This window comes from Arvicola amphibius, chromosome 15 (genome assembly GCF_903992535.2).
Source record: "Arvicola amphibius chromosome 15, mArvAmp1.2, whole genome shotgun sequence".
Taxonomy (NCBI): domain Eukaryota; kingdom Metazoa; phylum Chordata; class Mammalia; order Rodentia; family Cricetidae; genus Arvicola; species Arvicola amphibius.
Window position 1 is genome coordinate 32,916,840 of NC_052061.1, and position 16,302 is coordinate 32,933,141.

Consider the following 16,302-nt stretch of genomic DNA (forward strand, 5'->3'; position numbering starts at 1 on the left):
CAGACACACATACTTGAAAATAATAAAAGCAATTAAAAAAAATCATTCACAACTGGTGGGGGTGGCACATACCTTTAATCCCAGCACTGGGAAGCAGAGGCAGGCAGATCTTTTTGAGTTCAAAGCTAGCATGGTCTACAGAGTTCAGTTCCAGGGCTACACAGAGAAACCTTGTCTCAAATAAAAACAAAAGATCATTCATATCTCCCCATTAGGTTTGAGCTAAATTACTCACAAGTATAGATAAAAATAATATCTTACCTTTCCAATATCCAATCTAGATATAGAGGAAGTCAAAACCAGTGTAGGGTTACAAAGCAATTCCTAATGCCCTCTATTCACCTCTCACAATGAAGGTGGACTGAACCAATGGAGCTGCAACAAGAGTTCTGTGCCTCAAGGAGACGAGGCTGCTTCCAGTTCTGAACTTAACTTTTTTTTTTTAAAGTAATTGCTTTCACACATGTACCAGACATTATGTGTCCCAAGGGATGAAATGGTAAACAAACTTCAGCTCTAGATGAGAATTCAAGAAAGAAATTAGTGGTGCACACCTTTAATCCCAGTACTTGGCAGTCAGAGACAGATGAATCTGAGTTTGAGGCCAGCCTGGTCTACAAACTGAGTTCCAGGCCAGATAGGGTTACACAGTGAGCTCTGTTTCAAACCACCACCACCCCCAAAAAAGGAAATTAAGACTATCAGAGTCTAGAAAAACAAACAATACTTTTCAGTCACACTTTCTTGTTTAAAAAAAAATCAAGGGAAGGGCTAGAGACACAAGTCAGTTGGTCAAGTGCTTGCCTTGAAGAACATCACAGTACCTGTGTAATAAACAAAAGACCCACAAAAACCAAAACAAAACATTAAAAACAGGCATGGTGATGTGAATTTGTAATCCTAGCGGGGTGGGGGGGGACACGGACAGTCATTCAGATTCCCTAAAGGCTCACGGCTGGCCTGCCAGCCTAAACTACTTGATGAGTTCCAAGCCAGTAAGCCAGTGAGAAGACTGACAATGGGGCTGGAGAGATGCAGAGGTTGAGAGCACTGCCTGCTCTTCCAGTGGTCCTGAGTTCAATTCCCAGCAACCACATGGTGGCTCACAGCCATCTCTAATGAGATCTGGTGCCCTCTTCTGGCCTGCAAGTGTACATGGAAATAAATCTTTAAAAAAAAAAAAAAAAAGACTGACTCTACCTCCTAACCTCCCTCTCCATCCCTCCATGTATGTGTGTGTGTGTGTGTGTCTGTCTGTCTGTCTGTGTTTGTCTCTTTCTCTCTCCCTCCACCTCCCACCCCAAGAGCTGATAGGCAAGTACTCAATCGCTAAGCTAAATCCCCAACCTCCAGAAGGCCAGAAGGCCTGTCTTAAAAGAAAAAAAAAGCTAGATAGCACCTGAGGAAAGACAGCCCAGAAACCTCAGGCACCCAAACTATACACATGTATATACATACAAAGATCCAGGGAGAAAATCATGGACAAACCAAGACCTTTTCACCCAGCTTCCAAACACTATGGAGTGACTTGAGCAAGGAAATTCTGTGAATTGTTGCTTTGAGAAACCAGGTACAGTCCTTTAAAACATTTCTATTTTCACTGGGCAGCGGTGGCACATGCTTTTAATCCCAGCACTCACGAGGCAGAGGCAGGTGGATCGAGGTGAGTTCAAGGCCAGCGTGGTCTACAAGAGAGAGTCCCAGGACAGGCTCCAAAGCTACAGGGAAACCGTTTCAAAAAACCAATAATAATAATCATCTCTATTTTCAGGGCTAGCTAGTTCTTTCAAATATAAACCAATTATAAGGACACTTAGGTTTAATAAAAATAAAATGTCGAAACCCAAATAAAAACCTTACTTTTTTAATTTGTTTTGCCAAACAAACACAGTGAAAACTTTAGTCTAATTGTACAGAAAATAGAATTTGTAACCAGTAGCAAACATAACGAGATAAACCTAAGTCCCTGGTAAGCTGGATCTCCATCAGCAAGTCACCCAGAGCCCTCTCATAAAAGACCTTCTGGGTAGAGAGGTCCTAAAAGGCAGAGGCACAGACCAACTAGTCCCCATCAGAGTCACAGGTAAGCATGAAAAGGGGAAATGATGTTACCGAGATCTCTTATCACTACGCACAGCAAAGCTGTCTCTAACTGCTGGCCAACCTTAAGATGTGGTTTTCTCCAACCTTAGAGTCCTTAAGAGTCCCACCTGCATCCCTCCAGAATAAGTTTCAAGTTCAATAGTTCTGAAACCTTTGTTTAACCAGAATCTGCAACATAAACTGGGGAGTCAGAAACAAAGTCATAATTGCTGGTGTCACCAGATTCTAAAGTCCCCAACTCCTACTTCGGGAGGAAACAAATGAGGGTGCCAGATGACCAACAGGAGTTCCGCTGCCCTAAACCTCAGCACTGTCAACCAGAATATTGGGGAGTTCAACATCCGCCTGAGGATTGATTCCTTGGGCTGAAAGGAGTCACGAATTCTGAAGGTTGCGGAGGAGAACCATTCACATTCCGTGCTTCTTACGGATGACAGCCATGGCAAGCAGGCGATCCTTCTCCCGAAGTTCTTCACGGAGCTTGGCCTCGGTAAGACGCAGATGGCGAATGCTACCCTTCATCTCTTTCATCTTCACTTCCATCAGGGCCAAGATGTCCCGCTGCTCATTCAGCTTGCGCAGGAGCTCCTCCTCCGTGGTACCTGACGACAGGGAGTACGAGTGGTCGGAGCCAGTATCAGGGAAGCCCTCTTCTCCTACCACCACCAGCTGAGGGCCCAGAGCGCACTCAGCGGCCTCCAGCCCAGCTGTAGCAGCCTCTAGCTCCGATGCCGCGGCGGCAGCGGCTGCGCCTTCCGCAGCTGCAAATTCCACTTGCACCGTAAGGTCGATGGGCTTCACATCATCTCCCGAGGGAGCGGTGGACGCCGGAGCCACGGATCCCGGAGCCTGGCTGCTGTCTACAGCGGCCTGGAGAGTAAGAAGCACGGCCGCAGAGGCAGACACCAGGTTCGGCTGCAACTGCGTGGTCTGGGCAGTAGAGGACGGAGACGGCTGCTGCTGTTGCTGCTGCTGTTGTTGTTGTTGCTGCTGCTGCTGCTGTTGCTGCCTACGGCGAGCTGCCGCAGCTCCCGCAGGTCTCCGCGCTACTTTGCGCTCATTGACGCCTCGCAGCGGGAAGATGGTGGGAACACGCACTGTGTAGGTCTTGCGGCCGCCCTGGAAGTGAACGCTGCAGAGACGGTGGCCCGTGGTGGGCTGGAAGGTGGAGAAGCACCCACTGACGCCGGCACGGGACACGTTCTTGAGCCAGAGGCGCCGCAGCTCAGCGTCCTTGGGAAACGTGTAGAAGTGCAGCGCCTTGTCCCGGTGTGAGTTGTTGTAGCAGCCCGGTACGCAGCACGTAAAGCCAGGCATGGCTGCGACGCGCGGCCCGGCCCACCGGCCTCTTGCGCTCTTCGACGGCCGGGTCTGGCCCCCGCCTCAGCTCCTCGACGGGCGGCGCCGCGCGAGGCCCTCAGAGGCCTCTCACTATTGCCGCCCGACGCAAGTTGTCCCGGGCGGGGGCCCCGTGCCTAGAATATGCTTGCGGACCGCCCGCGCCGCGCTACCCACCCGGCCGCCCGCCTGCGCTCCGGAGTCGGCCCGGGGGACGCCGCGAAGGACTGCCTGGAAAGGAGGACTACGCCCCCCACAATGCACCGCGCCAGAAGCCGCTCACTTCCGGGACGGGGGCGAGCTTATTCCGGCGGCTTTCCCGGGCTACCCGACCCCTGTTGAGATCCAATTATTTTCCAGGTGAGGCTCATCCTAGGAGGAGGGGGGAAATCTATTCGAATGGAACGTTGTTGCATGGGCTACCCCTCACAAGGACCCAGAATCCTGATGGTACGGGGGGGGGGGGGGGGGGGGGGAGAGAGGCTCGCGCCTCAGCGCAAGCGCTCTGGGTAAAAGCACACAAAGACTACAAGTTCCATGCTGCCTCAGAAAGCGCTGCGGCTGCTGCTGAGGGCTGCAGCGCCGCTTAAGGGAGAGGCGGAGTTTCTGCAGACCAGGATTTGAAGGAGATTCGGCAGCCGGCTCTGGAAGTTCCCCAACCCCCAGTTCCTTGGAGCGGAGGGCATTCCTTAACCTAGAGAGAACCCGAGTCAGGCCAGAAGGCCTTCTGGAGTCACTTTCTCACTTGGGGGCACTCTTCCGACTCTCAGCTACCTCCTACTTGTACTCATTGACCTAAACCAGGTCCCTTAACACACTGAAGGTAATTTTGAGCAGTCAGGTCCACCCGGCCCTCTCTCTCCTAGGGACTGACTGACTAGAATGGATAAATATGCGCTAATAGATGGCAAGAATAAACGCCACAATTTTTAAATATAAAAAAATAAACCATGAAAAAAAAAATTAAAAAAAAGAAAAAAAATTTTTAAAAAAAGCCAAAAAAAAAAAAAAAAAGAATAAATGCCACAAAGGAATCAGCCGGACAAAGAGGACATCCACAGAACCTATGTAATAAAAAACAAACATTATAAATGAGTAGTATCAGCGCTTCATCTCCCAACCCCCTCACCTTGGGAACTGTTGGGTGCTGAAACAGGAAGAACATAGCCCTGCCGTTTAAGTGCCTGGAAAGAGCAGTCAGTCTGATTACGAACAAAGCATTGATAGAGAATTTGGGATTTCATTTACAGGCAAATATGTTTCATTTAAAGTGTTTTGGATGGAAACAATTTACATTTTATAACAAGATTGTAGGGTGGTCTTCCGCCCAGCAACAGTCTTTGAGGGTGGAAAAAGCCTACCCGCTGGGTGCTACAAACTTGGAACATGGTTAACCTGGACAGTGAAACCAGACCAAGTTCAAGGACAGCCTGGGCAAGTTAGAGATACCCTCTCTGGAAATAAATAAAACAGAGCTGAAAGAGTTAAGAAAACCACAAAGGAGGCCCCACAAACAAAAACAAACACAGGACAAAAGCCCAATTACCATTGCATTTTGAGAGATCCTTGGTTATTTGTGTAGGTTTTCCTCACTAGTAAATAAGAGGAAAGCCTGTTTTCCTGGCCTAAACAACTGGGGCCTCAGCTGGAATCTCTTCATATCCATGTATTACCCACTATGGATACAATAGGATGAAAGATGTGTATTCTCTTTGATGGGCAGTGGTGGCACATGCCTTTAATCTCTGCACTCTGGATGCAGAGTGACTTTAAGGCCACCCTGATCTACATAGAAAGACCCTGCATCAAAACAAAACAATTCCAGGACAGGTTCCAAAACTATAGAGAAAACCTGCTCGAAAAACAACCACCACCACCAAAAAGGTGTGTATTCATTCCAGCGAATCATTTATACAATGGTGTAAACATAGCCTGGTGTGATTGTTCACATTTTCTTTCTTTTCCTTTCTTTCTCAAAGCTTTTTATCTGTGCAGCCCTGGCTGTCCTTGAGAGCGGCTTGATTCTGCCTTCCAAGTGTTGGGATGGTGTGCTACCAGCATTCAGTTTGATGGTTCACAAGGTTTTTTTGTTTTGTTTTGTTTTGTTTTTCTTGGTTTTTTTTTTAAGACAGAGTTTCTTTGTGTAGTTATGGCTGTCCTGGAATTTACTCTGTAGACCAGGCTGGCCTTGATCTGAAGACCTCTGGGTCCCAAGTACTGAGATTGAAGGTGTGCACCACCCCTCCATCCTCAAATGTGGTGAAAATGGTTCACAATTTTCATCCCAGCACTCAGGAGGCAGAGGCACACTGATCTCTGAGAGTTCAAGGCCAGGCTGGTATATGTAGAAAGACTCTGCATCAAAACAAATGGTATATATATAGTTTATATAAATATTGTCATATACATTTTTAAAATTTATTAGCTTTTTAAGTTAGAATTCAAAGTAATGAGAAACATTTTACACAAATATATGTTTTTCTGTGGTGTATATGTGTGTGTAGACGGTATAATTTGTGTTTGTGCATGTTCATATGTGTGCCTATGAGTGTGTGTGGAGGCCCAAGGTCAATTTTGAGTCCTTCACCTTTTCTTTTTAAGGTTGGCCAGACAGTGAACTGCAAGTATCTACCTGTCTATATCTCCCAAGCCCTAGAATTATAGGCATTACGCTTAGTTTTTTTTCTGAATAATTTATTTATTTTCATTTTATGTGCATTAGTGGTTTGCCTGCATGAATATCTGTGTGAGGGTGTCTCCTAGAACGGAAGGTACAGACAGTTGTAACCCACCATGTGCTGGGAATTGAACCCCGGTCCTTTGAAAGAGCAGTCAGTGCTTTTAACTGCTAAACCATCTCTCCAGCCCCCCATGCTTGGCTTTTTACCTGAGTAAAGAAGGAGTACATTGATTCAATTTCACAGAGCATTGAAGAAGATGCTGAATTAGACTCTACCTTCAGTACAAATAAACCTTCAGTAAAATAACCTTTAATATATACTTATATACATTTAAATTGTAACTAGTAAGTTGAAAGTATTACTTTGGAGTAGAATAGGAAAGGGCCTGTGTTTGCTCTTCACTACCGGTACCAAGGAAGCAAAGACATTCATGTAATACATAATTTCTCTTTACCCCCACTACCCTGCCCATCCTTAGCTTGTCATCTAGTGGAAAGCAAGAATAATATCTAATGTCTCTGCTTCTAATCTTGCCTCCTCAACAACTGTTCTTAGGGCTGCCAAAGAAAATCTGATAGACCATATGCCAATAAAGCCACTTCCTATTCTAGTTAGAATATTTAGAATGCTGTCTAAACTCCTTCCTTGAGCCTCCAAGAACCCACATAGATAGGCTGAGCCTTGCGAACCTTTTATGTTCCATCCTCCCATCCTCACTTCAAACCAGTGTTGTTATTGTTTAAAAATAACCTGGGACTGGAAAGGTGGTCCAGTAGGTAATTGTGTTTGCTACCAAGCCTGAATACCCGAGTTCAGTCCCTGGAACCCACAGAGAAGAAGGAAAAAACTGATTCCTGCCTGACTCCTGCTTGACTTGTCCTCTGATTTCTACTTGTGCACCGTGACACAGACCTACTCACACACTTACAAAATAAATAAAAGTGAAAAATTAAAAAGAGCAAAAAGTAGCTGGGTGTTGATGGTATATTCCTTTAATCCCAGTACTCAAAAGGCAGAGGCAGACAGATCTCTGGGTTGGAGGCTAGCCTGGTCTACACAATGAGTTTCAGAATAGCCAAGACAACACAGAGAAACCCTGTCTGGAAATTTTTTTTTTAAAAGAAAAGAAAGAAAAATGTAGTGTGATATTTTTTACTCTTTTGGCTTTGGGGGGACCCACCATTCAACTCCCAAATAAATTACACATGGAGGCTTATTCTTAGTCATGAGTGTCCAGCCTTTGCTCGGCTTGTTTCTTGCCAGCTTTAATTTTTGGTTTGGTTCGGTTTTTCAAGATAGAGTTTCTCTGTACCTTTGGAACATGTCCTGGAACTCCCTCTGTAGACCAGGCTGGCCTCAAACTCACAGAGATCTGCCTGCCTCTGCCTCCGAAGTGCTGGGATTAAAGGTGTGTGCCACCACCACCCAGTCTTGCCAGCTATACTTAAGTTCTCCTGTTCATCTTTTCAAACCTCTGGGCTTTTATCTTTCTCTTACTTCTATAAATCTTACTTTTACTCCGTGGATGGCTGGATGGCTAGTCCCTGATGTCCTCCTTTCCAGAGTTCTCCTCCTATCTGTACACTCCTGCCATCCCTGCCTGTCTTCTCCTGCCTCGCTATTGGCTGTTCAGCTCTTTATTAAACCATCAGGTCTTCTATACAGGCAAAGGATCACATCTTCACAGAGTTAAATAAATGCAGCATAAGCAAAAATCATGCACCTTAAAATAATATTCCTCAACAGAAAAATAAAGTGGTGGTCCAGATCTATAATCTCAGCTCTAAATAGGCCAAAAAGGAGCATCATTTGGAACAAGTTCACAGCCTGCTTAGTGTACATGGTAAATTGCAGGCCAGTCAAGCCCTACCTACCTACGTAAAAAACAAACAAGGATGGACTAAATATAAAGTCTGTTTAAATGTATGTTCGTTTTGAGATGGGGTCTGATACTGTAGCCCAGGGCTGGTCTGGAATTCTCTATGAGGACCAGGCTAGCCTCAAACTCCACAGGATCCACCTGCCTCTGCATCTAGAATGCTAGGATCAATGGCATGTACCACCTTTCCTGGCTAAAATAAATTTTTAGGAATTAGATTCAAATAGTTGATAGTGACCATGGAAATTGATTAATAAAGGCTTAGCAAATTTAGATAAGATCAGATCTAACTAGACAGATTGCTAGTGCTGTACAGATGGTGCACGGTGTGTAACACTAATGTTACCACTGTGGAGTTGGAAGTAAGGGAATCAGAAATTCAAGTTCATCCTCAGCTAGAGGATAAATCGGGCCAGCCTGGGCTACATGAAATCCTGTCTCAAAACAAAAACAAAACCTTTAATCCAAATTTTAAAAAAGGATTAAAACTGGGTATGATGGAGCACTCCTGTAATCCGAGCACAAAGAAGTGGAAGGAGGTTCAGTTCAAGGTCAGCCTAGGCTATAACACGGGGACTTCGAAATTAGCTTGGGCTACATAATTTTGTATCAAAAACAAAGTGTATGTGTGAAATCACTCAAGTCTGGCATAGTGGCCTCCACCTGCAATCCGAGCGCTCACGAGATAGAGGTAAGAAGGTTGCCCAGAGAGTTTGACACTACTTGCTTGGTGTCTGAAGAGACCCGAGGCATTGGTGTTACAGCAGTTATAAGCCTCCAAAAGGGTACTAAGGAGCAGAACCCAGGTCCTACTCAGGAGCAGCCAGTAGGCCACAGTTCCTTTTTTTTTTTTTTTTTTTTTTTTGGTTTTTCGAGACAGGGTTTCTCTGTGGCTTTGGAGCCTGTCCTGGAACTAGCTCTTGTAGACCAGGCTGGTCTCGAACTCACAGAGATCCGCCTGCCTCTGCCTCCCGAGTGCTGGGATTAAAGGCGTGCGCCACCACCGCCCGGCTCACAGTTCCTTTTTAAGAAAATTATCATCCTTAATTTTTTTCTTACTTGTTTTTGACATAAGGTCTCTCTGTGTAGCCTCAGCTGTACTGTAACTAACTCGCTTGTGTAGACCAGACTGGCCTCGAATTCACAGAGGTCCGCAGAGCTCCACCTGCCCCTGCCTCCTAAGTGATGGGATTAAAGGCACGCGCCACCAACACCAGGCTGCTTTTGCCCAGGTTTAATGTGATATGGCCTCCAAACCCAATTTACAATCTCTTTAGACCCGGCTACCAGATGTAGGACTACAGTTCCCGTGGGGCCATGTGGCAGCATCGCGAGACTTGACTCGAAAGAGGCGGCGGGAACGCAGCTTCGGCCGCAGCCACAGCAGTTAGGAGGGGCGGATCCTGAGCATGGCGGGTCGCTACAGTCTGGACTCCGGTCAGACACCTCGCACGATTCTGCGGCGCGTGCTGGATACAGTGGATACGCGCTCCCCAAGGCGACGACGGAGTACTCAGACTAAGTATGTGAGAGTGTTGACTGAGGAGTGGTGGCTGTGCCTTCCTGTCCGGAAAGAAAAACTGAATCTCGGTAGAGTCGGAATTGCCGAGCTCTGACTATATCCTAATGGATTCGGACTCAGCTAAGCTGTTGTGGAGCACCACAAGGACCAACAGTGCTGGATCTTTAGACACAAAGGATAAGGCTCTGTTTTCTAGGCTGTGTCACTCAAACCAGACCGAGGTTGTCCTGACATCTACCCCTAATTTAAGATGACTTCGCCTTTCCCAACACACAGTCCTACTCCCTGCGGCTCCCAGGGGAGGTCAGCAGGCAGGAACTGGAAGGATGCTTACTAGACTTTTCTGAGTGTCTTGAGGCTTGTGGTGAGCAGATGGTACTGAAGTTGGCATCTGTCAATCTGAAGGATGTCGTCCTTTTCGAGAGGACAGTCGTTCGTGATAAGGTGCCCCCCCCCCCCATGGTACTAGTGTCTGATCCATGGCTTTATGTCTGCTAGTTAAGCACCCTACCACAGAGCTACATCTCCAACCCTTCTGCTGTTTGAGACAGGGTCTCTTAAAGTTGCCTTGACAATTGTAGCCCAGCTGGGCTGTGGTTGTGCACACCTTTAATCCCAGCACTCGGGTGGCCAAGGCAAGCGGATCTCTGTGAGTTTGAGGCCAGCCTGTTCCAGGACAGACTCCACAACTACTGAGAAACCCTGTCTTGAAAAACCAAAAAAAAAAAAAAAGAAAGAAAGAAAGTGTAGCCACTGTAGCCCAAACAAGCTTTAAAGGAGCCATTCTTCTGCTTCCTCATTCTGCATGTATTTATACATTTATTTACTGTGTGTGTGCGTGTGAGTGTGTCAGAAACCTGCAGAGTCAGTTCTCACCTTCCACCATGTGGGTGACATTAGGATGTCAGACTTGGAAGCAGTGCATTTATTCATTGAGCATTCTGGGCAGCTCCTCAGATGGATATGTTTTGCACCTATGAGCAATGAGATGGGAGCTGTACCTGGGGAACACGATAGAGTTCTGAGCCACACTGGACTGGAGAAACAGGGCTAGGGTGACTTATGTGGAACTTCATGTCACACCTTGGCCACAACTTGAAAAGTAAAAATATTTGAATTTCCTGCTTGGATTGTTACTTTAAAGAATGGAATGAGATACTCTCCCAAGTTGTTCCCTGTGTGACTAATCCCTGTGAAGGGTAGCATCTGCATTCTCTGGATCCTCACTCCCACTCCCCACACATAATTCTCAAAGCCAGTTTTTTTTTTTTTACACAGTGCACAGAGAACTCCGCTTCGAACACTTTCCTCCAAGAGGCAGGGTAGCCGAACAAAAGCAACTGTCAGGAGGCATTCCTATGGAACTAGGGTAAGCCCACTCCATGAGTGACTTCATGGAGCACTGAAGTCAAGTCTGTTTTTGTTTTGAAGTCTAACTTGAGGGGTTCTCAAGGCAAAAATGTAGACTGGTGGTCTTTTACCTATAGTCAGTTGGCGGATTGGCTCATGTTCAAGCCCACGGGCACCTGGAGGAGCAGACACCCCGGACTCTGCTGAAGAACATCTTACTAACTGGTAAGTGGGTGTTAGCCTGCCTGTTAAAGGTAGGTGCTAGCCCAGTGGCCAGCCCTGTGGTATCCTGCTTCATTATCCTTTTTCTCAGCCCTACCCTCTCCTTGGTATTTTACAGCCCCAGAATCTTCTATGATGATGCCGGACTCAGTGATGGAGCCAGTACAAGTACCAAAGATGGTGGAATCCTCCAGACGGGAAAGCAGTCTGGGAAGGTACACAGTGAAATTGCCTCATAGGTTGAGCCACCTCTTTGGGGTCCCCAGAAACTAAAATTGGGCTTTCTGACATGTCTGAGATAAACTCCATCCTTATAGCCTGGAGCTGCAACTTCCTGAACCGGTAGCCCCCTCAACCCTGGCTCCAGGTCTTCGAGCCACTAGCAAAAGGAAGCAAAGACTGAGGTTGTCAGTATTTCAGCAGGAAGTGAACCAGGGGTTGCCTCTCGCTCCAGGTGAGTCCTAGGACACACCTGTGCTGGTGTTTCCCTCCTCTGCTGAGGAGGTTGAAGAGACCTGTGAGAGCTTCCGTGGGCCTGAGTAACTCACTGTGGATTGTTCTTTTGACAATGTCCTGATGGGCGCTGACAGAGCCACCTGGGAATGCTGGTGTTTCATCCTTGACCAGGTACTGTTCCCTGTTCTGGGGTTTGATGGAGCAGAGATGTGAGGGAGGTGTTGACTCATGGGATCTTGCGATATACTTACTGTTAGTTTCAGCCTTACAGCATGGGAGCCACATCCTAAGAGATGAGCTCCTTTGGCAAAGGGTGTCTCAGGCTTCCTGTGTGTCTGTTTCCATCCTATCAGCTCCTTCAACCTCAGCTTTGTCCCGCCTCCTCAGCCACAGTCAGTGAAGAGACCTGGTCTGGCTCGCAGACGTCCCAAACGCCAACCTGTGGATGTAGGTGCTCTTTTGCAGGATCTCAAAAATAATTCCTTGACCTCAGCTCTTCCAGGTAAGGTTGAGATTTCCTCTTCTAGCTTTAGAGAGACGCTAGCACTCTATGACAGACAGGAGGCTTTACTGAGTTCAGGGTTGCTCCACATTTGGTGAGGTCAGGAACGCTGTATGAGCCTGGCCAGGCATCTATGAGGAATTTCTGCTTTTTTTGCAAAGTGTACCTGGCACTTCAGTGTATTAGTCAGGGTTCTCTAGAAGAACAGAACTTAGAGAATGAATATAATATGACTATATATGGGATTTATTAGAATGGCTTACAGACTGTAGCTTTTACTAATAGAAGGTCCAAAAATCCAGTAGTTTAAGGAAGTAGGCTCCATTGCCAGTGAAGGATTGGACTTTGTGTGTGTGTGTGTGTGTGTGTGTGTGTGTGTGTGACAAAGACAGAGACACAGAAAGAATAGGCAAAGAGAGTAAGCTTCCTTACTCCATGTCCCTTTATATAGGCTGCCAGTAGAAGGTATGGCCCAGATTAAAGGTGGGTCTTCCCACTTCAAGGATCTGGATTAGAAGTGTGTCTTTCCATGTCAAAAAAAAAAAAAAAAACCGGGGCTGGAGAGATGGCTCAGAGGTTAAGAGCACTGGCTGCTCTTCCAGAGGTCCTGAGTTCAATTCCCAGCAACCACATGGTGGCTCACAACCATCTGTACTGAGATCTGGCGCCCTCCTCTGGCGTGTGGGCATACATGGAGGCAGAATGTTGTATACATAAAAATAAATAAATCTTAAAAAAAAAAAAAAAAAAACCTCACAGGTGTGCCCAGTCATTTGCATTTTAGTTAATTCCAGATGTAGTTAAGCTGATAACCAAGACTAGCCATCATAGCCAGGCTTGGGAGCCTCCCACAAGCTTGGGAAGCAGACGCAGGTGGATCTCTATGCTTTCGAAGCAAACCTGGTCTATGGAGAGAGAGAGACCCTGTCTCAAAAAGCAAACAAATAAAAGAAGGCTAGGCTATGGTGGCACACAGTTTTATTCCCAGCACTCAGGAGACAGAGGTAGGCAGATCTGAGTTCAAGGCCAGCCTGGTCTATAGAGCGAGTGCTCCAGGATAGCTAAGGCTACACAGAGAAACCCTGTCTTGAGAAAAAAAAAAAAAATCACCTAGCCTTGGTGTCTCTGAGTCGTCTGTTCCTTTTTGTTTGTGAACTGCGGGCTGAGGGTAGAGGGAAAGGGTTTATACTCTGGTGGCTAGACCTTGTTAGAAAAACAGGTTTCACGGTCAGTTAGCACCAACCTGGGATCCTGATTCCAGAAGACAATTTCACTAATGTTTGAGGAAAGTGCCTAGCAGAGGAAGAATTCGGCAGCTGGGCTGTGTGAGTAAGTGGTTTTGGAGGCTGAAGCAAGTAAGAGAGGCCTGGGAATGTCAGGAAGGACGAGGAGTAGCAGCAAAGAGAGCAATGAAAGAGAAAAGACTTTGAATGTAGGTTATCTCATTATGGAGGTCACTTAGGCAGAGAAGACCCTTATATTTCACTGCCCCAGGTATTAGGTGGGCCTAAAATCTAGAGTTTATCTGGCTCTTGATCTCTAGGTGACAACCATAGAAGCCCTGTCGCTACCCTGCCAATGGATGAAGTATTGGAAGACACCCAGCCTTTCTCACATCCCTCGGCTGGCGGCTCCCTTAGTGCATATCGTTCTCTGCCCAACCCTTCTTCCTCTGGGGTTGAAGGTTCTGAAGGACTTGTGCACCACAGGACACAAAGTGCTGGGACTGGGCTGCAGCACAGTGAGTATGAGGGGCAGCTGGCTTGGAGCCAAGCTCATCCTGGGTGAGAGTCAGCTTAGGAGTTCCCCCTCCACCCAAGAGCAGGGTCAGGGCTGGGCCAGGAGATCCTAAGTCAGTGCTATGGTGCTGCCTCGCCTTGTTCTCCCCTCAGTGAACAGAACTGGCTTGGGTACTACTCCTTTACCCTTCTCGGAACCACAGCCTCAGCTTCCAGAACTAAGAGAAGCAGTGGGATCCCAGGAGGCTGTGGAGGCCAAGGAGCAAGAAGGCTCTTCAGGGGTTGAGGATTCTCCTGGCAGGTCAGGTAAGAGGCCGAGGGTAGATGAGTGTCATTAACTTGTTAGACACCACCATACAGAAGATTCGCCTGAGCTATTTCTGGGAACTGGCAGTTTCAGAGGCCATGGAGAGTATAAGGGGCAATCACTGTCTAGAGCTCTATGAGGCCCTTAAGAATAAGAAAAGGAAGCCGAGTGGTGATGCACAGCTTTAATCCTAGTGCTTGGGAGGCAGAGGCAGGCGGATCTCTGAGTTTGAGGCCAGCCTGGTCTACAGAGTAAGTTCTAGGCCAGAGAAACCCTGCCTCAGGGAAAAAATAAAAGGAGACTAGACCTGTACAACTATGTCAGACAGTAGAGCCTGAACACCTTGTGACTCTACTCTTTCTTTGCAGCAAGTCCAGAGTTAGCCTGCAGCACCAATGACTTACTCCAGGCTGAGCAGCCACATCAGTTTGAGCCACCCCCACCATCTGGAGTTGCAGTGTAAGAAACCACTGTTGTTGGGAAGGGGGTGCCCTGAAGTTGGCATTGTAGATATGCAGACGCTTACCAAGCACAGCAACTCAAGCCTGGTGGTGATAACCTACCTGTCGTCCTGGTGCCTGTCTCCAGGAGTTTGGAGGAACCTGGGTGAGGGAGAAGCTCCTAGATCAGTATGTAGTCATAGAAGGCTTCCTGGAGGAGATTAGCAGTGGATTGTTGAGGGGTCTATCCAATTTGAGACCTGAGGTTCAAAAAGCTTGAGCAGGCACCTGCATGTATGTTGAAGCTAGCCTAGGATATTAGGGCTAGACTGGAGGATAAAGGTCACAGGGAAAGAACAGATCTTTTGTTTGTTTCTTTCTTTCTTTGTTCAAGACAGGGTTTCTCTGTGTAGCCCTGGCTGCCCTGGAACTTGCTCTGTAGACCAGGCTGGTCTGGAATTCACAGAGATTTGTCTTACTTTGACTCCTAAATGCTGGGATTGAAGGTGTGTGCCACCATCGCCTCCCCCACCCCTGGCTGATAGATGGATTTCTATTTATTTATTTATAATTGATTTAAGTTTTTCGAGACAGGTTTCTCTTTGTAGCTTTAGTGTCTGTCCTGGAACTAGTTTTATAGACCGCCTGCCTCTGCCTCCCAAATGCTGGAATTAAAGGCGTGTGCCACCACCGCCTGGCTATAGTTGCGTTTCTTGTTCAATCTACTTAATGAACAATAGTCCCAGTTTCAGCAGAGCCAGCAGGACTTGTCAGTCACCTCTGTCTGCTCTTGTCCTCAGCAGGCTTCCATCGAGGACCCGAACTGCAGGTCCCAGGCACCACCAAGACCCCTATAAGGCTGGACTGAGCCACTATATGAAATTCTTCAGCTTCTATACTAAGAGGCCTGTGGAGAAGGCAGCTTTTGAGATAGTGGAGAAATGGTAAGTCTAGCATATGAGTGGATAGAGGTGCCTTTTTTTGGGGGGGAGGGGGTTTCGAGACAGGGTTTCTCTGTAGCTTTGGAGCCTGTCCTGGAACTAGCTCTTGTAGACCAGGCTGGCCTTGAACTCACAGAGATCCGCCTGCCTCTGCCTCCCGAGTGCTGGGATTAAAGGCATATGCCACCATTGCCCGGCCGAGGTTCCGTTTCTTAGACTGTTCAGTCTGCTCTGTCCCAACCTTGGCAGCCTAGACAAGTATTTCCAGCACCTTTGCAATGACCTGGAGGTGTTTTCTGCTCATGCCGGCCGTAAGACCGTGAGGCTAGAGGACCTGGAGCTGCTGCTGCGAAGGTAAGTGGGAGCATGAAAGGGAGGCCGAGCACGGGAGTGCTAGTGCTGATTCTGCCTGGCCTTTGCTTCCTCCAATACAGGCAGGGACTAGTCACGGATCAAGTCTCGCTGCATGTGCTTGTGGAGCGGTACCTGCCCCTGGAATACCGACAGCTGCTCATTCCCTGTGCATTTAGTGGCAATTCTGTCTTCCCTGCCCAGTAGTGGCTAGGTCTGTACGTTTGTCCTCTCCCTTCCTTAGACACCCTGGACTGACCCACACAATCATCAAGTTCTCCCTCTCATCTTGTAGCACCAATAAAGTCTCACAAATGGGTTGTTCTGCTTTTTGGTGCATGTCTCTGCCCCAAGCCTCTTCCCTCATACCCAACACTTTCCAGCACAGCCTGGAAAATAAAAATTTAGATAAAGAATTGTATATTGGAAGGTTAGCAACATTAAAGAACTTAAGTTGCCCATGGGGGGTTC

At 47.3% G+C, this 16,302-nt stretch overlaps 2 protein-coding genes across 3 annotated transcripts; one reads left to right on the forward strand and one right to left on the reverse strand.

Moving 5' to 3' along the window:
* Positions 1-1,848: 1,848 nt before the first annotated feature.
* Positions 1,849-3,696, reverse strand: Thap11 (THAP domain containing 11). Its single transcript, XM_038312728.1, has one exon. It carries the CDS (start codon positions 3,418-3,420, stop codon positions 2,512-2,514), a length of 909 nt encoding a protein of 302 aa, XP_038168656.1. The 5' UTR covers positions 3,421-3,696; the 3' UTR covers positions 1,849-2,511.
* A 6-nt stretch (positions 3,697-3,702) lies between these two features.
* On the forward strand, positions 3,703-16,137 carry Cenpt (centromere protein T). Of its 2 annotated transcripts, none has more exons than XM_038312726.1 (14): positions 3,703-3,801; positions 9,279-9,523; positions 10,802-10,892; positions 11,011-11,098; positions 11,214-11,310; positions 11,413-11,549; positions 11,686-11,722; positions 11,905-12,053; positions 13,597-13,794; positions 13,946-14,098; positions 14,468-14,558; positions 15,340-15,483; positions 15,730-15,834; positions 15,915-16,137. In XM_038312726.1, exons 2-14 carry the CDS (start codon positions 9,411-9,413, stop codon positions 16,036-16,038), a joined length of 1,527 nt encoding a protein of 508 aa, XP_038168654.1. In that variant the 5' UTR covers positions 3,703-3,801; positions 9,279-9,410; the 3' UTR covers positions 16,039-16,137. The 2 variants fall into 2 exon arrangements, with proteins under 2 accessions (XP_038168654.1, XP_038168655.1); XM_038312727.1 differs by having other exon boundaries at positions 15,343-15,483.
* The last annotated feature ends 165 nt before the right edge of the window (positions 16,138-16,302 follow it).